The sequence below is a fragment of the Thermobia domestica genome, chromosome 1, assembly GCF_964235325.1.
Source record: "Thermobia domestica chromosome 1, izTheDome1.hap1.1, whole genome shotgun sequence".
In the NCBI taxonomy this organism is placed as follows: domain Eukaryota; kingdom Metazoa; phylum Arthropoda; class Insecta; order Zygentoma; family Lepismatidae; genus Thermobia; species Thermobia domestica.
In genome coordinates this window covers 71,103,769-71,129,338 of record NC_137454.1, presented here as the reverse complement: position 1 = coordinate 71,129,338, position 25,570 = coordinate 71,103,769, and the positions used below count along the sequence as shown (strand labels likewise).

Sequence of the window (25,570 nt, the reverse complement as noted above, 5' to 3'; positions counted from 1 at the left end):
TTATTTTTCATCATCACTGTCTCCTTTAGCCTAGCCGGCATAATCGTGGGATGTAAAACTCACAAATTTAATTTCATTTCATATTCTAAAATATTAAAAGGTTTAATTACTATTATTTTAATTTTTCTCTCTTTTTTGGTCAATATTGCAAAACATATCATCATCGACATAGTAATAACTATTTTACCATTATTGGCAGGTCACTTGCTGCAGCTGAGAAGCTTCGATCACTGTGGTCCTCAGCTAGTCTCTTCGTATTAACGTAGCAATTTTCTGTCTTAATATCTTTCTTCAACTACAATCTCCTTCGCCCCCTCCCTCTAGCACGTCCCTCATAATACAGTTCCTCCTCAGCCAATGTCCTCCTCATAATTACATCTAAAATTCTTCTTTTCTCCCCTACTGCTAATATTTCTAAAACCTTCGCATTCGTTTTCCGTTCAACCCAGCTGATTCGCTCCTTTTTCTCCATGCCCACATTTCGAAAGTCTAATTGTTTCATTGTTTTTCCGTAATGTCCTTGTTTCTGTCCCATACAGTACATATTAGAATCAGTAAAACAAAATTTCAATATTTAATTGGGAGTTTGCTCAATACAAAGATGAGCTGATCGTGGTTGTAAATAAAAAAAAAAAAATCTGACGCCTTTAGAGTGTAAAAATAATTTTGCAATTTATGGTATTTGTGCCGTCTTGGTTTTCTTTCATGCGTCTCACTGTCAGGGGTAGCCTCCCCAGTTTGGGAACCAGTGGAGTATTGGATCTGTTAAAACATATAAAAATATTACGAAATGTTGTGATTTATCTTATAAGTAGTGAAGCGTGATCACCCATTGAAAAAAAAAAAAAAGTAAAGGCCATCGCCTATGTTGTACAGTATCATCACCCCCCCATTGACGCAATGTAGGATTTATTATCCCTTATATCCAGAGTAAAATTGACTTATGAAAATCATAGATTTCTTAAAAGCAAAACTTGCAAGACTCTTGCAAGCAAGACCAAGACTGGGTGTGCAAGACCAAGACCAAGACCAAGACTAGGTGTGCAAGACCAAGACCAAGACCAAGACCGAGGGTTCCAGTGCAAGACCAAGACCAAGACCGCATGTGCAAGACCAAGACCAAGACCAAGACCACCCGGGTCTTGGTCTTGGTCTTGCATTTGCTCATCACTAGTACTGTCCATCATATAGGAAGTATGTTGAAGTTAAGGTGATTCTGAATAATTCCACAATTTCCGGTGTGAAGTGTTTACTAAGTAGGAGTAACGTATCTTGAACTGGAACCTTGGTGAACAATGAAACCACATCGAAGCTGACTAGAAGGTCTCCTGGAGCTGTGCGTATTGTTTTTAGTATATTCACGAAGTCGGATGAATTTTTCACATGATGCTCACACTGTCCTACTAATGGCTGAAGCAGAGAGGTGAGATACCTGGCTAGGCGGTAAGTTGGACCCCCAATGGCACTGACGATGGGTCTCATCGGGATGTCAGGCTTATGTATTTTTGGCAGGCCATAAAGTCGGGGTGGCTGACTACCGTGTAGCGTGATTTCCTTGCGGGTTTCATCTGGTAAACTGGCTTTTATCAAAAGAGCAGCTACTTTCCGTTCGACTGTAGGTGTACAGACCCTCTTAAGGCGTCTATAGGCCGTGTCATTGAGTAGCTATAACATCTTGTTCTTGTAGACTTCTGTAGGCATAAGTACAGTTGCATTGCCTTTCTCTGCTGGTAATATGGTGGTGTTGGTGTCTTGGCGAAGATTTTTGAGAGCTGTTCTTTCTTCTTTGGAAATATTAGGTTTTGGTATTCTGGCCCTTTTCAGGGCCAAACTTACTTCATGGCGAATTTCGTCTGCTTCTGCTGTTGGAAGAGAGTGTATAGCTTGTTCAATGCTGGAGATTATTTCTGTAGACAGGGGCGTGTATCGTATACCCTGTGAATGCGGAAAGGCTTATATAGGACAAACAGGACGCACCATTGAACAACGTTGCAGAGAACATGAAAATTACATTAGACTATCCCATCCAGAAAAATCAGGTTTAGCTGAACACAGTTTAACAGAAGGCCATAAAGTTTTATTTAAGGACACATCTATCATTACTAAGAGCACCAATTACTGGACCAGGATAGTAGCCGAATCTCTTGCCATAGTTCATGAACCGAACAACGTTAATAGAGACACTGGATTTCAACTCAGCCCCCTGTGGAACCCGGTCATCAGTACCACAGCTAAGAAACCGACACACAAACATCCACATAACCCTCAGCCAATCAATACCACGGACTACGGAACATAGCCAGCCAATCACAGCTCCAGTTTTCAGATTGAATCAGCCAATCAGGAACCAGCATTTGTAGCCAATCAGGAACCAGCATTTTCGCCAGCCCAGAGTATATATTACTTATATCCGCTGATCTCTACATAATTGCCCTGATGATGAGAACGATGACAGCTCTCGAAACGGCCTATCCACCAGTTTTCACCTGGCTGATTGCCCGAGAAGAACTTTATCATATACGCCGTCAGGAAAGCTTCAAATCTTACTTCATTTCAAATATAGTTTCAAATTTTGCGGTATCTATTCCAAAAATTCTATTGGGTTTTCGATCTTCCGAAGTACAATTTCCTCTAGGGGGCGAGCGCCCCACCTTGCCCCCCCTGGTGGGTGCCCTTGCTTCTATAACAGATCTTTTACAACACGAGTTGGAAACGAAAAGAAATAAAGAAAATTTGGACAATTAAATTTGTAAAATATTACTCGTAGCCGGAAACTTAATTCAAATTATCGATTCATTTAAATTCCAACCTTGCCTCACCTTGTGGATGTTCATGGTAAAGGTTAACTCATTACAGTAACATTTTTCTTTAGAATAACATTTATATTACACGAAGAGCAATCTGTGCTTAGGGCAAAATTTATACAAGTCTAAGAAGGAAAGTAAATTGGCCAGCGGTGCCAGATCTAGCATAAAGATGCTAGATCTAGCATAGTTTGCATGTCTTTAGTATCTAGCATCCTGCCCAAATCTAGCATAATTTCATCAAGTTTATCAAGAAGCCGCAAAACCTGAAGATGAGAAAGAAGTTGGTCGTGGGAAGAAAAAGAACGGCAGAAATGTATCGTCTCCCATTGATTCGTACAGTCGGTAAACCATATAGGCAGTCTTATTGTTCGAAGCAAGTTCAAAACGGCGGGATGTCATCTCTTTATTGATGCCTTTAGAGAAGGGGCGTGGGAATAAAAACAATTTAGTGTTTCTGAAAATGACTTTTATTGGAGACGGTAGTTTCTTGACGTTCTTGATGAAACATATAGCATACAAATGCAGGTGACTAAAAGGCCTTTCACCATGTGTTTGACCCATTCCACCCCGGAGATGCATCTTTGCTTTTCTCTTTTCTTTTTTTCTTTTTCTTTTTTCTTTTTCTTTCTTTCTTTGTAGCTCCACCCAGGGTTTTCTAATCCTTTGACTGCGAGATCATTTTTTTCAAAATATGGAAGCAAACACTTTGCATTCATTTATACGACCAAGATTCACAATAATTCCAAGCTGTGAGTCTGGCAACGACTGCACTAGTTTAGTTGAGTTTAAGATTTGATGCATGAAGTATTGAGTTCTATTTTGGCATTCTTGCGCTCTGCGCATTTTAAGTTCCGTTATCGTATCTCAACTTCGGTTTTCTTTTCTTTAAAAACTTCTGAATTACTAATTATCAGGATCTAGCATAATTTGACCGAATCTAGCATAATTCCGACCTAGTTTTGGAATAATTCCGAGCTGTGAGTCTGGCAACGCTGAAATTGGCGCTATTTGCTTGTCATTTGTTGTATGTTTATGTTTTGTTCTGGTTGAACATGTGTTTATGCGGCACAATATAATTTTGCTTGTAACAAGTAAATGGCGTTATGGTAATAATGAACTGATAAAAGTAGAAATATGTTTAATATTATATAAAGATATTAACTAGCACCTAGAACAAGAATTCGTTCATAGCGAATAAGATGTAATTTGGTTCCATTCCCCCCCGAAAAAAGAGAAAAAACGCATGTGGATCAGTAGTTTCAAGGTTGTTTTAAAGCACGTATTATGCAAGTAAGCGATTTATAAGACTATTCGGTGTATATTGAGGATAGGTTCAGTAACAAAGAATCATTAAATTTAAGTAACATTTTAGAAATAATAGACTTCAATAGTATTTTATGAGCAACATTGCAGTTTTTAGTATTAAGTTTACAGGTTAAGTTCCAAAGTTGGTCATCCGCATCTAGCAAAATTTTACAAATTTACCGGGAAGAGATGAATAATTTATTTGTTTGTATGCTTGATAATGTATAAGGACAGCGAAAGTTTTGTTTCTTATGTAAACTTCTATGGCATTTATTCCGAAGTTGGTCGTCCGCCTAGTTTTTGGCTAAGAATGTGTTAGTTGGTTCCTTTGGTAAGTTTAATTAACCTTACCGTAAGTTTAATTAACCTTAACCTTTGGTAAGTTAGAGACCCGCAGTGCACGAAGTTTTCTGTCTTTATTACAAGGAAATGAGAAGGAGTACCTCCGTTTCCAGCAAAATTTTTAAAATTTACAGGGAAAATATGGATTATTTGATCGTTTTTGAATATGATAATATGTAAGGATGTCGTAAAATATCTTTATTTCTTACATATAAGAGGTTACAAACATGGAACTATTCGCCTAGCGAAGGAGCTACTTGGCGCAGGGTAACAGAATAGTTGCATTGTGGGAAACAAACGAGCAATTATATTATCAACATGGTGGCAAGTATACCGAAACGATGCACACGACTTTGACAACTGACTGTTAAATTTCGTGAAGCAATACGTTCATAACGAGCAAAATCTTCTAAAACTATGTGAGGAGCATGAATTAATGAACCTAAGAACAAATTGTGGCTAGTGTGCGAAGGAAGTGACACCAAAGAAACGTGGAGAAAGTTATTGTTTTCAGTACAGACGGAGGTACTAAGGTAAGTGTAAAATAAAAACTGTATTAATTAAAGTTTAATGAGGATTGAACCCGCTCTGGAGTGCCCTGTGGGGCTGTAACCCGTTTTCAGTCGCTAACGCTCGCTTGGCAATACTGTGTAAATTAAATAGTAAACTTTTTATCGGACATCCAAGGGCACTTCTGTTGTATATTCAAGCCAAACCTAACCTCTCCCCTACCTCACGATGTAACGAAAGGAACCGTAAAGACAGTTAAGAACGTAGGAATTGAAAAATCATGAATTTTAATAGCTTTTATGAAGATTTTGCTCGGAAAGTATCGGACGCCCAACTTCGGAATAAATGCCGGCATTACTGCTGTATTGCCGGACCAATTTGAGAATAAAAAAAAAAGTACCAAAATGTACTGCATTCGGTTATTTTTCGTTGGATTACATTTTGTTACGTTAGTAGGTGTGCAGTTTTACCATACGGATCCATAATATAAGTAGTAGTAGGAACAGATTAGAAGTCCCGCAGGGGTTGGTTGGGTTCTGTTCTCGACATGAAACGGGCAAATTAAAAACTTGCCCAAATTTTTCTGTACATTTTACAATCTATGGATCCGTATAGTAAAACAAGTGTACCTCTCCGCGAAATAGTCCATCCGCCTCCACATATAGTGCCGCGTACAACATAAAAAAACAACCAGCAAATACAACCACTTTCTTAACTTTTACTATTCCCCTTACCTGACTTTCACTCATTCTTTCTCAGAAACTTAAATTCTCCAGTTGACCCGGTAAATTTCCTAAAATTGGGTGCGTGCAAACTGATTTGCTCTGGAAATGATTACGTAATGTTCTATTATATGCAATTTTTTCATCACGTAATTTACTCGTGGTTCCTTAGAAATAGTTTAAGGTAGAATCTATATTCATGGATGCAGGTTCACTTTACAAATACGCGTCAGGATGTATGCTATAAAAACGCCTGTGCTAAGAACACAACGAACTTGTGCTATGTAGCCACTATAAGTGAGAATACTGTCTAACCAAATCTGGACAGTAGTGCAGCAGGAGCACCCGCACCGGGTTGCGTCAACGATGGAGGATATTCACATAAATGAGGGTAGTGGTAAGGACACTTAATATTACAACGATAACGTTGTATATAATATTAGCAATCTGTGCCAGCTTATAAAAAGGGATCACAGGCGAATTATTTGAGCAGTATTATGTATAAGGAAAAAAAAGACACATAGGGATGTCGAGAGATTATTTTGTAATCAAAAAACTAAAAAGAGAGTTGTTGCTATGGCAACGTAGTAAATAGGTGTGTGTATGTATGTAGACATCTTGTTGTATATGCAGAAAGTTGATTATGTACGCTTCTCATGGTTGAGTATTAAAAATAAGCTAAGAAAGTGATAAAACGTTTGAATTATTTCGAAGATTACTAAAATTGGAATATAACGAACCAGACACCTTCTAATATCACATGAAATCACAAGTTAAAATACTCGTCACGGAGTTAACTGCTGCAGATGTCGACTCCAAAATGCAGAATTTACGGAGAAATGAACTGAGTCAGACGAAATGTCAGTATGAGAGTAAGAAAAATGGTAATAGAGGTCATCAGTGTAGAGGGATTGATTAGGGATTACAACGAAATCAAATTCTGGATTATATGAGTTCGCATATTTATGCGGTATTAGGTAAACAGGTAATAGAGAATAATATGGCAGTGTTCCAAACCCATTGTCTTATTAACTAACCTAGGATATGTATGCTGCAGTAATGAAGGGAAAACAGAAATGTAGAGCAGAAACTAGTAAAAAGGGAGTTGCATTTGAACCAAATGTGGTGAAATTGGGCACAATTTTAGATGCTTTCCGATTTTATGAACGCATAAATTGTAAAATCAACCGAAGAAATATGTTGTTTGGTTTCATAATGGGATTGTACACGCAATCAAAATAGATCGGGAACTTACCTTTTACGTGTATAATAAGGTAGAAATACGAAATAAAAAGTGTATTGTTTACCACGTAGTACTCCATCAGAAGAAGATGATGAAGTGGAATGCTATGTGAAGGCAGTGTACAAAGTGATCATAGAAGTGTCGCGAAGCAGTGCCACATGCAAGGCATGTGTTTTTAAAATACCATTTAAAATGTTTTTCCACTATCCTCGCTTATGCATTATACTCAACCGTCGCTAACGCGCCTGCTGACGCTCGGCTACTCTTGCTGCGTTTTTGCTCTCACCCGGTTAGATAGCATTCGTCCTTTTTAGTAGCCGCTAGCAAAAGCTGGTTTGGGTTTTTAAATTTATTCGTGTTTTATGCTAGATGTAAACATACTGTAATTATGCTCAGCCCTCCCAAAAACAATCTGCACCTATTAATAAAAAGAATATTATATGATTCCCTCTAAAGGAAAATGATTAATTTAGGAAACACTTTCTAAGGCGGTAAGAGTACATTTTGTGCTAAGAGAAGTTCATATTTCATGAATATATGTATGCCCTTTTGTTGCACCCTAGTACAGGAAAGAAATATTTCCATTGTAATTTTTGAGGTCCCTAGAACATATATTTGATAGAGGGTGAGTGTTTATTTACATAATGTTGTTTATAGTGTTGGTTGGAAACATTGAAGAAAAAGGTTCATTGTTTTTGTTATTACTGAACAGTGCGTAGTTTACAACACTTAACAGTTGGAAGGTACTCTTTTTGTGCAGTAATACAATACAGATGGATACGTATCTAGTGAAGAGCAAAGAAAGCATAAAAATAAGAAAGGTTTGGGATTAACAGTTAAGAACGACCGAAGTAAAACAGGGGCTACTCTAGGTAAAGTATATTAAAATAACAATAAATAAATAGTAATGCAGCGTTGAAAACAGGTTCAAGTGGATCTAATCTGAGGTTTGCCGTGGTGTGGATGATGATTTTGTACCTGCAGACAAAAGAGTTACATTCCCTGAATTAGTCAGGTACAAAGTTTGGTGCTAATCGTAGCACCATGGTTAGTGAAGTCAAGTCATAAGCTGTATGTATCAAGAAAGGAAAGCGAAAGTACTGCAGCCAAAAAAAATCAAAACTGACCAAACTCTTCGAAGTAGAAATTGCATCTTCAGAAGAAAATGGGGGGGGGGGCACGATAGCTCAGTGGTAGAGCGCTTACTTCTGCCGCGTGGGGTCCCTGGTTTAATCCTCGGCAAAGCAAGTTTGTGGTGGACAACATCGTGTCCGTGGGTTTTCTGGGGGTACTCTCATTTCCTCGCACAATCTCATTCCACTTAGTACAATCATCCATTTTCATTAATTTAAAGACCATATTCGTTGGACGTTAAATTGAAGGAAGAAAATGATTCAAAAGAAGTTTGTGCAACTTACCAGGAATTTATACCAAATATCAATTCAGCTGTTGGATCGTGTGAATCCTACAATGACAAGTTGAAAGTTCTAACAATTGTCCCAGTTTCCCTTTCAAAGGTAGAAATTTGGCTCTACATCCCATCTGCAATAAAATACATAGTCGTCAAAACAAGGAATGTGAGGTCTGGAAAAGGAGTGTTTGGAAAATCGGATCCCTATTATGGATCCAGTGAAGTTAAGCACATATTCAAACTGTACAATAATTTTACCTAGATGATAAATGGGCTGTTCTCGCCAGAGCGCCAACAAAAGAGATACTTCACTATAACGGTTGCAAGAGAAAAATTGGTTAGTCTGAAAAGATACTAACCTCACAGTATTAAGACTCACAGTATTAAAGAAACTTTCGCCATGTATAAAAAGGAACAGTCAGTATTCTACATTTGAAGTTCAAAATTTTATGCACTATGACCTAAGAAAGTGGTTTCACATCCACCTAAAATGTCTATGTGTGTATTATGTCAGTTTTGAGCTTTGCGTGGTAACTTTGAAGAACTTGAAAACCTGACGTATTACACCTTGGTTCGACGTGTGAAGTCGTTAGTAGTCTGTGATGTACAATGTTGTTCACCTGTTTGTTTCAGGAATGTAGTAACTGCCTGGAAAGGAGGACTCGCCTTACGGACAGGAGTACTCTACAGACAAGGCTACAGCACGAGAACTTGCACACGTATTTTCATACATAGAATAAATATTTTAATCAGTAAATTATTATCTTTCAAATAAAACAAAAGGCAACAAAATATTTTGGACCGTTTCAGAGATAAAACATTTCAATATTTCCCGAAATTCGTACGTCAGAAATTCCGTGGCGACCTATACCTCGAGTCAGGAATGTTTTGGCTAAAAGAAAATGTACGGATTTCTTTTTCTGTTCTGAATTTTAACATCTGGTAAATTCAATAACATCAAGGTAGGATGTTTTTAAATTTGCTGCCTGAATTGATTTGAACTATGCCTTGACAAAATTCGTTTCGTGTATACCAACCTTGAGAACCTAAGGCAGACTAGTAGTACAAGACGTAAGATTCTAGGGCGGGTGCTATTTATACTCAATGTAGTTTTGAAATAATTTGGAAAGTTCATATAACATGTTAATTTATATTGTAGATAATAGCGTCCCTTACGAAGATTACATGGTATCGAGGCTTGAATTTCTTCTACCTTATTATTTTTAGAGGTGTAGCGCCTCCATAAATTATTTTGGCCTTTGTGCTGTGGAGTAGATCATAGATGTTAAGGCTTAAGTTAAGCTAGATTATAATAGTTCGGTTTAGTTTAAGTTAGGTTGCATATTTGTAGACCTACTCTCCGGCACTTAATCCATAATTTTCGTAGACATTAGTCTTTATTTGCTGATCAGTAGCTTATGGTCATAAATTTTTCAAATATTTTACTGGCCCCATATTCTAATTTGTACCATATTGTCTCTTAATATTTTAAAAGCTGCTATTTTATTAGTGACTACATAGTTTGCATGAAAGGTATAGCTTTCCTGGCTCACCAGGTTGTATTGAATGTGATCAAGCCAAGACAAGTGAGTGGCATAGAAAGTAAAGAAGCAAAAGCATGGGCTATTTGAGGTAACTAAGACAAAGTGGAATAATTCCACAAAAGTAGCTTGTTTCAGTGTGTATACTGTATAGCGTGTTTCTATTATGAAGGACTACATCGTACTAGGGTAAGTCGGAAAATAAGTTTTCTGCCGAATTGGACAAGAAGTATTTATGTAAGGGAAATAAAGAACGCCCGCCGCCGAGTGTGGTCTCGCATTGCCGTTCAAAAGGAGAACGCTAGATGGAAGAAGGCCAGCCCGCTTCCTGCGAATAGCACACTTCAATTTTGTCAGTGTCTGACAGTATCGCTGAGTATTGATTATTTCAATCTCCAAAATGTCCAATATCATAACACCGAGGGCGTTCCGGAAAACTGCTACAGAGAAAGCTGACTTTTAAACTTCTGATAGAAGATGACGGATATTTCCACGCCACGACGTAACCTTCCATTCTGGCGTGAAATGGTGAACTCACGTTTCTTTTGTAACAGTTCGCAGCAGAAACTCATTTGCTTCCCGATAGTACCACATAAGATACTCCAGGCTTAAACTCCCCCCTCCCCAAGTCGTCGTTCCATGTGGTTGCGGGTCAGTAGACAGGTCACTTACGACGCCGACACTTTCCGGTATTTCAGAGTATAGTGAATGATTTCTTAAGCTGACACATAGACCTCTTGCAACCCCATATATTGTGAAACGGTTGTTCACTTTAATCATTTCATCTACATGCCTGATTGACTTCTCTGCAGTGATTATTAACGTCCGTCCAGGTCTCGATGTGTCCACCTATGGTCACTCCACTCACTGAACTGTCGGCACTCCGCACGATTTACTTCGACATGACATGTGAATCATACACTTCCACGAGCCAGTTACGAATTTCATCAAATCATCATGCAACGTTCCTACGAGCCCATTCACAGGGCAAACTCGCTCGCACTTCCTCCTTTGGTCACAAGCTCAAAATACTTCTTTTCGTGCCTGTCGGTCACGGAATGGGCCATTCATCCAAACTCTGCTAGCATTGTGATAAAACCATCTGCACAATCGTGGACGTACGTCACCAAATGATGTATGGATGGTTCTCACATTAAACCGATGCTATCCTTCATTAAAGAATACCTATCCCAAAGGCACCCAAAATTGTCTAAAAATGAAATTGGCAAAAAAAATTGTTCCATTTTTCAGGACTTACCTTTCCAGAAAGCTAACTTTAATTGAAAAACTACATCCCGTTGATTATCTTCTATTAACAGCATTATTTTTCTTCTTACTTCCAGTGGTTCTCCGTAAAATTTCCCTTGAACCGTGCGTGAGTTTTCTTGGGGAAGATATCTTAGGATATAAGAAGTGACAAATTGGTTTCCCTACCGTTATGGCTAGAAATATCTCACAAGCATACAAAAATAGCGAATAAAATTTGGATTGAAAACCGCTAGTAATGTAGAAAAAACATTATCCTGATATAAAAGTTATTTCACAGATACCAAACACAAGCTCTTGTGACGAGTGTTACATATTATTACCAAAAGAAAAAATTCAACGAAGATTAAGAAACATTTGAGAGGTAAAAAGAACGATATACAAAACACTTCAGGATTTCAAAGTATTTGCAAAATACTGGTCACAAAATTAGACATACAAGTCCTTTATAAAAGTTCGTCATACGTAGAAAGAAACATTTTTGAATCATAATATATTAGAACAAAAATCCAATAATAAATTTAGGTAAGTAAGAGAAGAGAGAGATAAATAATTTACCTAGATAAGCGTCGGAATAACCTTATTAACATAATTTTGGAGCAGAGACTATAAAAAGATATTTATTTATTTATTTAAAGAAAAAAGACGGGGCGGTAAATTATTAACAGCTGGTAAATCAAATTAAATGCAATGTTCATAATCAGGTGATTTAAAAATTTAACTTAGGTTACGATACAGCATGACGGATTTTCAGCAGACATGGGTTGGTTAACGTTTAACCTATTACATCAGTATTTAGCACCAGTGTGAAAGTTTTATAGGTGTCGTCAATATAATTTGTAAAATGTGGAAATGATGAATATTGTGAATTAAGCGAAGTAAGAAATTTCAATCCTCAACTTAGCGTACTTTTTCTTTAAGATTCATTACGTTTCTGGTATAAAAGTATACTGTGATTAGAAAGGAAATATATCTCAAAGTTTGATTTTTTGAGGAATGTTGAAGAGATTCAGATTAGTATAGTGTCAACACTTTTCTTCGACCAATTACGTTATAGTAGAATGAAACAAATCAAATGCATCAAGTTAGACTGAAAAGGAATGTGTCTTTAATTATTATTAATCAGCTATTCCGGTTGGTGCTCATGAAGAATAATATTTAGGTAGAAGGAAAACTTTATGGAGCACTACATTGGAAATAAGAAAAATAATGTCCATTAAGAAATCTAATAGAAAGATTGTTACGGATATGTAGTTCCATATACAACGTAAGTTTTCTGAAAGAGTATGTGCTAAAGAAGGCAAGAACGTTTTGCCGATACATTCACATGTAAATAGTTTTTGGGTGATTCTGGGGTAGAAATTTGTAGTCTATGATCCAAAATTCCGTTAATGACTTTATCCCAACCCTTATCAGGATATCCTTTATCTAAATTTAATGTTGAATGTTTTGTTCTTATAGAGCATGTTTCTAAAGCGTTCCTTTCTATGTATGATGAACTTGTATGAAGGACTTGCACTTCTTTAAGTTTGGTCGGTATTTTGCAAATACCTTGACAAAGCTGATGTCTTTTGTTCATCCCCCCTTTTTTTATCTCTCAAATAATCATTAACCCTTGTTGAAAGGTTTCTTCTTGTTGTACCTATGTAATATTGGGCATAAGATTTTGTTCTGATGAATACCCAATTTTTCTATGAAATAATTTTTATATCCGAATAATGTTGTTCCACATTAGCAAAAAATTGGCTACTTACCAATGACTCCTCCCTTGAAAACTTTAAAGATTTTGACATTTCGGAACTTTCAGCTGGTTCCTTCCTCAGTGGCAAGGTAAAAAGGATTAAAACGGAGGCTGATAAAGGAAACCAATATGTTGTTATGCCAAAACAAAGATATGCTTCCGGTATTTTAAAAATAGCAGAAAAATGTAATTTTGTTTCATATCCCTGTAATCCGTTATCACGGGTTATTAAGAAGGTACAGTCGACAATTGATTCTGCACCACTTTTAACTGACATTGAAAAAGATATGATAAAAATACATGCACCTAGTCTTCCCATTATTTATGGTCTTCCGAAGGTGCACAAGCCTGACATCCCCCTTCGCCCGATCATATCAGGTTTCAATCATCCAGCTTATATCAAAATGGTTATATAAGAAACACAGCAGTTACAATAGTGGTTTTAAATATGTTGTAAAAAACAGTCTAGACGTAAAACAACAATTATCATCATTTGTAAATGCCAATACCATTTTACTTGCCTCCATAGACGTTGTTATGTATCCGTCCATACCACTGGAACTTACTATCAATAGTACTCGATCCTGGTTATTACAAAATGGCGCTTCTACCTATGAAACTAATTTTTTATTACAATTACTTGAGGTTTGTTTAACAACAAATATTCCAATTTGAAGATCATTACTTTTCTCAGAATGATGGCTTAGCCATGGGTAACACATTATCCCCAATATTGTCAAATATCATTTTAAATCAGATTGAAACGTCTATTTTACGGCAGGACACATTTAAATGTTAGATATTACCGTTATGCTGATGATATTTTAGTACTTGTTCGTGACGAAAATACACTTACACAAATATTTGAACAATTCAACAATCAGCATCCTAGGCTGAAGTTCACCTGTGAACGTGAATCTGATAACGGCCTTCCATTTCTAGACATATTGATTACCCTATCACATAAGAAATTTATTTAAAAAGTATACCGAAAACCCAATGCAGGCACTACTTACATACATCAACAGTCAGCTCATCCGTCAAGAACTTCTTTCGTAGAGCATTATTAATTTGTGACCGTCAAAAAGATCTCAATGAAGAAATACAGTTTTTATATAAAATAGGACAAGAAAACGGTTATAAGCTGTGTATTTTACAAAAATGGTTTAATCAAACACGTAGATCGCTTCAAGTCCCCAAAACGGTAACTTCCAAAGAAGCAAAAACTTGGATTGGAATTCCATATTTTCCACAACTTTCAACAAAAATTCAACGTATTCTTGCAAAGCATAACATATCTGCTTCAAGCATTCCCTCCAAAAGTTTACAAAAACATCTCACTGGATTTAAAAGCTATTTTGTCGATCCATTAAATAAGGCAGATATTTACCTCGTCCATTGCGAATGTGATTCCTCATACATTGGCCAAACTAAACGTAATATTAACACGCATGTGAAGGAACATGTTAGACAATCAAAAAAGTCACAAGAAGAAGTCATGTCGGGTTTAGCGCTTCATCTATATCATTCACATAATATAAGACAGGTTAAGGTAATAGCGAAAAAAAAAAAAAAAAAAAAGGGAAATTAAAGAATCTTTCTTTATTCATAAATACAAACCTGCATTGAACCCTGATACTGGCAACATTGATCGAACTTGGGTACCTACCTTTGATGCATATTTTGGATCTGACAATAGTGGCCTAACATAGACACCGCGTTCTTTTTATTCACTTCATTCTTTTTTTTCACTTTGCTCACCTCAGGATCTTTTTTGCACGTTACTTTTATATAGTGGTATGTATTCCTGGTTTTATTCCTTTTATCTCCTTTCCGTTTTAATCCTTTTTATCCTGCCACTGAGGAAGGAACCAGCTGAGAGTTCCGAAACGTCAAAATCTTTAAATTTTTCAAGGGAAGAGTCATTGGTAAATAGCCAATTTTTTGTTAACTTTGAATATCCCCCCATGCGCCCATGTATTTATAAGTGTTGTTCCACATTTGGTAGGGTTTTTCACTCCAGGTTTTATTCCTGCTTTATTCGCTATTTTGTAAATTTGTGAGATATTCCCGGTTATAACTATAAGGAAAACCATTTGTCACTTCTTTTTCCTCTCACTGAGATTCGTGGCAAACAAGGTGCCGGCCAATAATATCCTTACATGATAATTGGAAACAAATCAGGCTACCATTCACCTCAGGAAAGGAGGGTATCAATCTTCGAAATACACTCGCACATTCCATGATAGATGTGGCCGTTCTGTTAAAATAGGGCGTTCAGAGTTTGAATAAGGATATTACCTTGGCCTCAGTAATTTCCCTGATTGGACGATTATTAGTGATATTACTTACTCGCAGCGTGTAGCACCAGAAATTATATGTTGTACGAAATGGCGTCCCATATTATTATGTCTTCCATGCGGCATCAAATTTGCTCGGCAAATCACGCTGATGGATTACTTTCAACACGCATATGTGGCCAGCACTATAACAACAGGTTCCGCCAAGTGAACTTTGTGGTGGACAAACACCGTGTGCGTGGGTTTTCTCGGTGTTCTCCCGTTTCCTCCCACTTTCTTCATTCCACCATTTCATTCATCGCTCATCATCACCGTCTCCTTTAGCCTAACTGGCATAACCGTGGGACGTAAAACTTAAAAGATTTCATTTAATTTTTTATAACGACAGGTTGAGGTGGAACTCACTCGAAAACACGCTAGCAACAGTGTTTTTTCCTTTATTGATGTTTAATGTGCACTTATAAGACCGTGGGACGTGGACTTACAGTTTAATGTGGAATCCAAATCACTATAATGCTTTCAAATTTCAATGTTTTCACCGGGAATCAAATCCGTGACCACATGGACCAAAGACATGCGCGTTAGTCACTAAACTCGGGGGGAGAGCAGCGATGGTATTAACGCGCTCATTTGTAGCTTGTAGCGTTCGTGGTTCTAGATCAACCAGACGTCTTCGAATTGTAGATGTAGACAACTCCACACTTATGATCATGGTGTAGCGTCGAAATAGCACTATGGACGACGCTGTACCGTTCATCTCTTTAAATTTTGCTTTCTCATGTCGTCCTGGCATTTTCTGTATACGAATTAATTTGCAGTATGAGAAACAGCCTTCCCGTAGACCGAACACCTAGTCGTGTTTCTGTTGCACCCTTTGACGTCGACGATGTATAGTGACACTTGCCCACATTGTCCCTGTTTTCTTCACCGATCTGCACTATATAAGTAGAAAAGACGAAAGTGATGGTCAGCAACTTCACAAGAAATTCAAGGTCGAAGTTGAAATGCGGAATTAGGAAAAGTGAACCCATAAATGGCAACGGACGTGTTAAGCTAGCTAGTTCAGAACGACGTTGAAAAGTCAAATGCTAATATGTGTAAAGCATGAAATTTTCAATGAATATATAATATTGCGCCTTTTTTCATATATGAATCGGATATGTGGACACTAACAAAGAACATTCGCTCTCAGCAGATTCAGCGAAGCGTGGGGAGATATATACTACGAATCACCTGTAAAGATGGGAAACTACACGGATAAGAAAGATGACAGACTAACGGATATTATTGTGAAAGTAAAGACATGGAAGTGGGAATGAGCCGAATATATTCAAGAAGAAACTATGATCGATAGACGAAAGCAATCCTTAATTGAATATCAGGACATAAAAAAACAGAACAACTTTCTTTCAGGAATGAATTTATATATTAGATTAGCATAGTTTTCTAGTTTGTACAGAAAACCAAAAGAAAGTGTGCGTAAAGTATCCAGAATATGACCAAAAAAAAAAAGTAGATTTAAATGATTGAAATTAATTGTTGCATGCATCTAGAGAAATATCCGTTAATCGAAGTGTTCTTGGTGGTTCGTTGAAAAACGTTAATAAACTGAAATGTCATTTATCATCCACTTAGATATTAATTATTGTAGTGATGTTTATTATTAAAACATTAGCATGAGCTGTATGTGGCTGTATGTACTAAAACAAAAGTTGCACCATAGACATAATATAAAATAAAATTTCATTTGTGCTGAACATGTGATGATAAATATCTTAGATTAATTTAGTCTTTTACTTAGAAACAGGAACTAAAAATGGTGGAAGGAAAGACTAGTCTGGAGAAAAAGGCTGCCAAACCAACTACTTGTAGAGATAAAATTCGGAAATACTATTTGCGGGGCACGGTGCTTCCGATCGAAGAAGACAAAATGCATGAATTTAAGGGCCACAGGAACATATCAATGGAAGAGATTCCTCCGTGGTGTACTGACCCTCAGGACAGGACCAGAAAAACTCGTAATGCAATATCAAGGTTAATTTCTTTTTTAATAGTAGGAACAGTAGGACAGTAAGTACAGTCTTGTCTAAAATGAATACTCATCTTCACTTTAGAAATTCGTCTCTTATCCTTCACTGGTATTAAGAGAAGTACATCAAGAGTCTGACACTAAAAGTAATACAAAATTACCATTTTTCATTTGCTTGTTTTTCGTAAATGAAAGGAGATAATGAAATGGAACTTACCACAATCATAGATAATGCTGTCCTACAACAGAAAATATGATCCTGAAGAATTTTCAGTGGTGCCATCTATAGAAATTACAGTGTTGCCAGAATAACATTTCTCTCAAAATCTAAGTTAAGGCGGTAACTAGAGGAACGAACTCAACTGCATTTAATTACGTATCATGTAGTCTTGGAAAACGAAATAGTTTTAACATACAGTCATTAAAATTAAGTAATAATGTTATTTAAAAATAGTTATCAGGATACTAAAACAACATAATACGTTATCAAATGCAGTTGAGTTCATCCTTCTAGACGCTGCCTTAACTTAGATTTTGGAGAAAATGTTATTCTGGCAACACTGTAATTTATATGGATAGCAGCACTGAAAATTCTTCAGGTTCATATTTTCTGTTGTAGAATAATATTACCTATGATTGTAGTAAGTCGCATTTCATTATTTCCTTTCACTTATGAAAAAGAAGCAAAAGAAAAATCGTAATTATTTTTTAGTATGTCAGGCTCTTTAAATTTCCTACGCTCTAGTACTTTGCAGCTCTCTCAAACTTTTTTTTTTTTTTTTTTTTTTTTTTTTTTTTTTTGAGTGAGTACCACTTTTATTCGTCAAAATGTTCTACGGATCACGTTACTCTTGTCCCCTTTCATTTTTTTTTAATGCTTTGACGTATACCAATATACTTAATATTTTCAAAGTAGTATTAATTAAACTTCTCTTAATTGTATATTGGTATTATTAGAAGAAAATATTATTATTATTATTATTATTATTATTATTATTATTATTATTATTATTATTATTATTATTATTATTATTATTATTGAAGGGTATCAAGAACATTTTATAAACTATTAGAATTTATAATCTTTACCTTATTAAATTAATCATCTGTACCTATATCAGATTCTCAGCTATAGCGTGCGATACACAGTCCACTTAAATTTTAGTTTTTATATCCTTTTTTGGACTAAGGCGATCACAAGGGCTAAACTTGAAGACTACTTGTGGTCTGCGGACCAAAGATTATGAAACATTGGCCTAGACTTACGGCTGTTAGTACCTCTTTCATCAGCCTACTCTGAGTCGAATTTTCTCCTATCTAATAACATTGGAACTATTTTTCACTATTTCTCAGTTAGCAATGAACAAATCGTTACAAATATTTGCATGGAGTCAAGTCGATAATAAGGGGCTGGACCCACGGATGTGTAATTTCACTACAAACCTTCAATTAAGTGCGATAGTTCAGTTTTCTCCTTTTTACACTTGAAGATTTGCAACAGCGTGGTCGTGTTTCTGTTTCTTTTAACAATATGCAAGAAATTTGGACAAGCCATTTAAAACAGGTTTTTAAGCCCTATCCATATCACAGCTGTGAACATTTCTGCTCCCCTTGTCTTATTCAAGAGAAACGAATTTATCACACTGGGAAGGAGGAATTAGTGCGTTTGTTGTTTTTGCTGAAACTTCAGCATTCTTTCGGTATATTCGTTCAGTTTCCACCTTACATACTACCACTTTAACAAAATTTTGTGCTTGCTGTCAAAACTAGAAAGGGTCTTTTGTATTATACTTCATAACAATTATGCAATTATAAATTACGTGTTGTACTTACTAAAATTCTGAGTGATGTGGATGCACCGCATGGGCACCTGTTTACTTCCAGTCAATCCTCCGATGAAAGATTTCGGGCTCTATTCCAGGGTTGGCTGGTTTAAACCAAAGAACGAAAAATGCTTTAAATCGTGTGAACTTCATGGTGACGTTTCTACATATCAAACCATCCGCATTACGTTTATCTACTTTTCACTTTTTAATCAAGGGGTCCCGTGTTTAATTCTCGGTCGAACCACAACCCATCTTTCAAGTGTAAACCAGGTAGCGATTCGAGGTGTCCCTCTAAGCGAAAGTCTTCTCCGTGATAACCTTGGTATTTCATAAGGATGTTAAGCCTAAACATATGAAATGAAACCAAATTATATATTTCTACTTGAAATAATGCCTGTTGTTTTATAAAGAAGCCAAGATTGCTTAAATATATTGATAGAAATTGTCAAATTTATCAACTGCCTACGTAGCTTCCAATATCAGCTTGGATTTGACTTGGTTTTAATTTTATTGAATGATATCTACATACCGAATTTGTAATTTAATACCTCAGTTTTAGCGTAGTGATTATGATACGTTGACCGTAAAATTTTACATACAAATACGTTTAAAGTAATGACAGGATTTTCCCAATGGCTAAGGCGGGAGTTTCCCGATTTATATATAATTCTGTATAATGTTTTTACAGATTGACAAACTGTCGGCATAAGGAAAACTGTCGGCATATACGATTTTTTAAAAGGAAAAATCTTTTAGGACAATGTTAATTCTATTGCGACATTTACTTTTCTTAAAGTGCACAATATTAACATCTACAATATAGCAAAAGAAAGGGGAAAAAGCAAGCCTTTGGAAATTTTCAATCCGGATCATCAGTGAACATAGGTAAGATCTTTTCTCATATTCCCTATCAACTTAAAAAAAAAAATAGAAACAGTACAATAAGAAAACATCCAATTTTGAATGGTTCAGTATATATTCTAAACAGTAATCCTTACTTATATTAATAAATCAAAAATTTTCCAGAATTATTTAAGGTTAACATCTGATTATGAACAAGATAAGTACATTTGTTTTCTCTTTCTTTTTCTATATCTGTTTTTTTCGTTTCATTGATTAGAAATATTTAAAAAGAAACAAATATTTCATTCAGTCTAATGTTCGCAATTCAGAAATATTTCATCACTATTTTCGTTTTGCATTTAGGTCCTTTAGGTACTTAAACTACTTGTTTAGAAAATAAAATGGCGATCACCATGGCAACGAAAAGAATGGCGATCACCATGACGTCACACTATTTCAGTCTATTAGTTCCGCTTTCGTGCCGAAATGGACAATTTCTCTTGGATGTATGCCGAGAAGCGGTTTGGATTCCGCTTTAACCCTTTTAAATTATGGCTTTTTTGAGGTATTTTGTAGACTTTCACTCAATCATGTATTGCGTCAAGACTATTTATCGTAGGATCATGGTTCATACCCCGTTTTGTTTCTAGTAAAGCAGTGTTTCCAACTGCGTCCGTAAATTTTCCCTAAAGTGTACCAAATGCGGGAAATTTCCGCTCAAAGTGGGAAAAATTGATTTTTTTTAAAAAAAAACTTTTTTTTATCGCGAATATCTTCCCCTTGGTATATCATATGATCATGCGAATGCTACTAAAAAAAAACTTCTTTTTTTTTCTTCTTAGTTCTTAGTAATAACATGAAGTTCTTAGTAATAACATGAAGTGCGAACGTGAAATAAAAGCAAGGATAGGAATGGCGAAAGAAGCCTTTAGGAGGAAGGAAAGTCTGTTTTGTGGGACCTTGAAGAAAGAGTTGAGAAAAAGACTCATAAAATGCTTCGTGTGGAGTGTTGTACTATGGGGCGGAAACGTGGACATTACGTAAAGGTGATGAAAATCGACTGGAAGCCTTCGAAATGTGGGTGTGGAGAAGAATGGAAAGAATTAGTTGGGTCGAGCGGAAAACGAATGAGAGAGTGTTAGAAATGGTGGGTGAGAAAAGAACACTTTTAGATATTATTAGGAAGAGGAAGAGAAACTGGTTGGGACATTGCCTAAGAAGAGATTGTATCATGAGGGACGTCCTAGAGGGTATGGTGTCGGGAAAGAGAGGGAGGGGGCGAAGGAGACTACAATTAATGGATGATATTAAAACAGAAAGATCATACGCGAAGACGAAGAAGTTAGCGGAGGACCGTGGAGCATGGAAGCTTCTCAGCTGCGGCAAGTGACCTGCCAATAAAGGCAGAATACCTATGATGATGATATGGTGAAGAGAAATGAAATCTTTGAATTTTACGTCCCACGGTTATGCCGGTTAGGCTAAAGGAGACGGTGATAATGAGTGATGAATGAAATGGTGGAATGAAGATAGTGGGAGGAAACGGGAGAACCCCGAGAAAACCCACGCACACGGTGGATATGGTGAAGAGAATGAGATACAAAGAGTGGCCCTGGGATGAATAGTTTTGATGCTAGAGCCGATTTACATATTTTCCCTTGATAACACCTTTTTAGTGAATTTCTATACTATTATCATCATCATCAAGACTGTTCGTTGTGAGAACATGAATTGTACTTCGTTTTCTTTGCCATGAACCAGTCTTTTAAACGGTACCACTCGCATTTCTCTAGCATGTACCATAGTGGAGAAAATTCGCGAAAAAGGGAAATTTTTCAAAAAATCCCTTTTTCCCCGATTTTGGGCCTTCTGGTCGGCCCCTGTGTCAACCCACAGAGCCCAAAAAAATCTCAAACATACTACATACTATGTGTAAAACTGTACGAAGTTTCAATGTTATATCTTGAAAAATAAGAGAGGAAAAAAATATTGCCCCATGTGCAAACAGTATCAGCTTTCTCCTATGTGAGCAATGGATAACCTATTTTTATATAAAAAATTTCCTGACTCATCCCTGATTATCGTAGAGACATGATTGATACACCGTTTGGTTTGGCCAAAACCAGTCTTTCAAACGGTACCATTCGCATGTCTCTAGCATGTACTATAGTGGAGAAAATTCGCGAAAAAGGGAATTTTTTGTCAAAAAATCCCTTTTCCCTGATTTTGGGCCCCTCCACTATGGTACATGCTAGAGACATGCGAGTAGTTCTGTTTGAAAGACTGGTTCATGCCAAAGAAAACGAGGTACGTATCATGACTTTAGAATAAATAGTAATAATACTGTAGATACTTTACTAAAGTAATTGACTAAAAATGTGTAAAAAATGAAAAAAATAAAGAAATCGATATTTTTTTTACACATGTCTGTTGACTCTAGCAACGTAAGTCATACCTCATTTTCTTCGGCGTAAGACAGCCTTTCAAATGGTACTACTCATATTTCGCTATCGTGTACCTGTGAAGAGAAAAATGGGGGAAGGGAATTTTTTCTTTTAAAAAATCCCCTTTTTTCCTATTTGAACGAGATTCTCCCGCTTCTGGTACACGATAGGGAAGTTTGAGTGGTACATTTCGAAAGCATGTCTCATAACGAAACCAACGAGGTAGAAACCATGATTCTAGGGTAAATAGTAATGTGTCAGGGATTTTTTGAAAAAAAAATCTCAAATATACCCTTTTTTTAAACCCATCGTCCATGTTTGTGATGTTACAATCCCCAGACAAAGCACGCTAGGCTGCAAAATGCCCATAAAATATGTTCTATGATGCTTTCATATTTGAATGAATGCTAAAAAGCTTTACTAGAGACTTATAAAGCAAATTCCGAAGATCGACGCCATGGCACAGGTGTTGTGCCATCATAATTTAAAAGGGTTAAGCTTATGTGACCCCTTCCAGCATAACCTTGTTGCATAATAACACCAAGGCGAAAGAAACTAATTTCTATCCATATTTAATATAAATACATAGACTAAATTATTTAAACAAAAAAAACTGTTTTTTTTTTGTTTGTTTTTTTCAATAAAAACCATGGTTTTTGCCAATCTTGCTCTATTCAGGTCTTCTGCTTGATTCGTTGCTTCAGGAATGCTTCGTCTTGAGAGCTGGCTTCTACATTTAAGTCTACGACATCCATGGTAGAAGGAATAAAATCTTCAGTGAACACGTTCGGTGGGACAATTCCACATTCTTGAAAGCCGTATGTTGTAATAGCAATGGTTGCAGCTTTGTAGTAAGCCTCAGTGAACAAACTCGCCACTTGAAATTGTGTAATTGAGCGGGATGAATAATTCCTCATCCATTTATACAAAGATTTCAGCGGGCCAAAGAAAGGAGCGATCTAAATGATTGTAAATTATGACTGGTATGAGGTGGTAAACTTAACATCAAAATCCCATTTTGCCTCCAGAAATCAATCGCCTCGATTGAAATGTGAGAGGACTGATTGTCAACAAGTAACAATCCCTTTTTCATGACCGGATTTGATTACACATGTTGGTGTAAATAAAGCAGCTATTCTACGAAAAGTTGTGAGTTGATTAAACCAGAATCAGATATCATTCCCACAGAACCCGGTGGCGATCAATCGAGTAACTCTTGTTTCATTCGTTTTCTGGGAAATATCAACGCAGGTAGATTAGAGGAACCAAATGCACTCACACAGGAAACAGCTGTAATGGTAACTCCACAGTCACTAGATACAATTTTATTCACAACTGATTTTTAGTCAACAGCACTTTTGGAACTTTATAAGGAATCATATTTAAGCCAGTTTCGTACATATTTGTAGATATCCTGTGGAAGGAAACCGTTTTCTCTTACAAGATCTTGTAAACAATTAAAAAAGCGTTCAAGTTGTGGCTTGCTAAAACCACAAGCTCTTCCCAGGCCAATCTGTGAAGTTTTTCTCAAAGCAATAGTTGGATGTAGCCCTATACGACGGAAAGACTCTGTCCAGTCTCTTCCTGCCATGCAATTCATATGGCTAAGGGGATGAGACAGTGGCTGCGTTCAGCAAAATCGTATGACACTCTTTTTTTAGATCTTTTAAAGTTAAGCTATAGAAGAGTTGATCCAGTAATGTGATATATTCCACTAATTCGTTCACCATTTCTTCGGTAAATACTGGCTTTATTTTGCCCAAAAACGCTGCAGTTCCTCCCTGAAAAAGCAAAGGAAAGAAAAATCCTTAATTCTCCTCATATCAGTAATGAAAATGCATCGTATATAAAAAAGTCAGATAATATTTAGACCATTTATGAAAATTTATTTTCCAATCAGCTTATTTCATCAGTTTCTTGTAGTAAAGAATGCTTGTCAACTACGAGGATAACTTGGAAACTTCTCGGCTTACCCTTCATAAAGCTATTTATTTGTCAAATGTTAGGCTAGGGTAGCTTCATATATGTTTATAGAATCCCATACCAAACATTGGACTAGTAGAATTTTATTACTTAAAACTATTGACATTTAAGATAAAAAAAAGTACAAAATGTAGCATTTCTGAAACCTCAATATAATAAACAAGCGTGCCTTTATTCAATAACTGCAGATTTAACTGCCTCAGACTTTTATCTGTTGCAAAAACTCAAACACCACCTTAAAAATTGTTATGTAAGGAGTGGTATTTATAATAAAAATTTGTCCCTCGTGCATAAGAAAATATCAGGATTCTTCAGAATTCTTAACGGTATAGGCTATATATGGGAACCAGTGTTCGTAACGTTTGCCGTCAATGTCCTTTTGTTAAAATATAAGGTCTGACCTGCCCAGTGAAGCTTTAAACGGCCGCGGTATTTTAACAAAATCCACATTCTTTTTTCATTGTTAAATCTAAATCAAATTGGAATTTTTTCATAGAAAAGAAGGGGCACCGTCGGTATCTGTGTACCCTTACCCCCTAACTACACAATGGACTTTCCGTGATGTTGCACTGCCAACTGTTGGAAGAAAGTCAATTTACTCCAACTTGTCAAACAATGGAGATGTTAGGAACTAATGCTTTAAAGCACTTTGAAATCGTTAAAAAAAAAAAGTGTAAGTTATACCTTAAGTATTTATGTCCCAATATTATATCAAACTATTAGAAAAACATAAATGCTTACTTAAATAGCTTGTAGTTTTACGCAGCACACTCAAAATTGTTTAGCTTTTAGACGCCATCAACATCAAACTTCACGTGACGCATTTATATATCCCCTTGTTTTTAAGGAATCGTACTCTTGCCCCCCCCCCCTCTACTCTATGCATGCATACTTTTAGTGTAGATACATAAAAATCTATAACTTTTTTTTAAGTATGAGTAGGATATATATAGATTGATAATTGCTACGGTAGAAACACTTTTCAGCCTTATATAAATATTTATTTAACACAAATCAGAGCACAGTAAGCGAAGCGACTAATATATGAGTACCGATATTAGGCCAGCTATATTGCCCAAATGTGGCGGGAATTAGCCATCATGAAAAGAAACAGGACGTGAAAATCCGAACAAACACGTGGAGAGCACTATGGAGCGATGACATGAAATGCCAGTTGTCATAAATAAGGAGGGGTTCTTAGAAAATCAGTAAAGTATATGACCAACTCGGACACCAATACATTCTACCTTTGCCATG

At 36.4% G+C, this 25,570-nt stretch overlaps 1 protein-coding gene across 5 annotated transcripts in view; it reads left to right on the top strand.

The window, feature by feature from the left end:
- Positions 1–3,799: 3,799 nt before the first annotated feature.
- LOC145685937 (schlafen-like protein 2) overlaps positions 3,800–25,570 on the top strand; it is a 65,950-nt gene continuing 44,179 nt past the window's right edge. The window contains exons 1-2 of one of the 5 annotated variants that reach the window (XM_081758724.1): positions 3,800–3,913; positions 16,990–17,222. In XM_081758724.1, coding sequence (XP_081614850.1) covers positions 3,911–3,913; positions 16,990–17,222 — 236 coding nt within the window. In that variant the 5' untranslated portion in view covers positions 3,800–3,910. Of the gene's footprint in view, positions 3,914–3,945; positions 4,098–4,790; positions 4,988–16,989; positions 17,223–25,570 lie in introns of those variants that run through there. The other 4 variants (XM_081758740.1, XM_081758750.1, XM_081758715.1 and 1 more) reach the window with 4 other exon arrangements.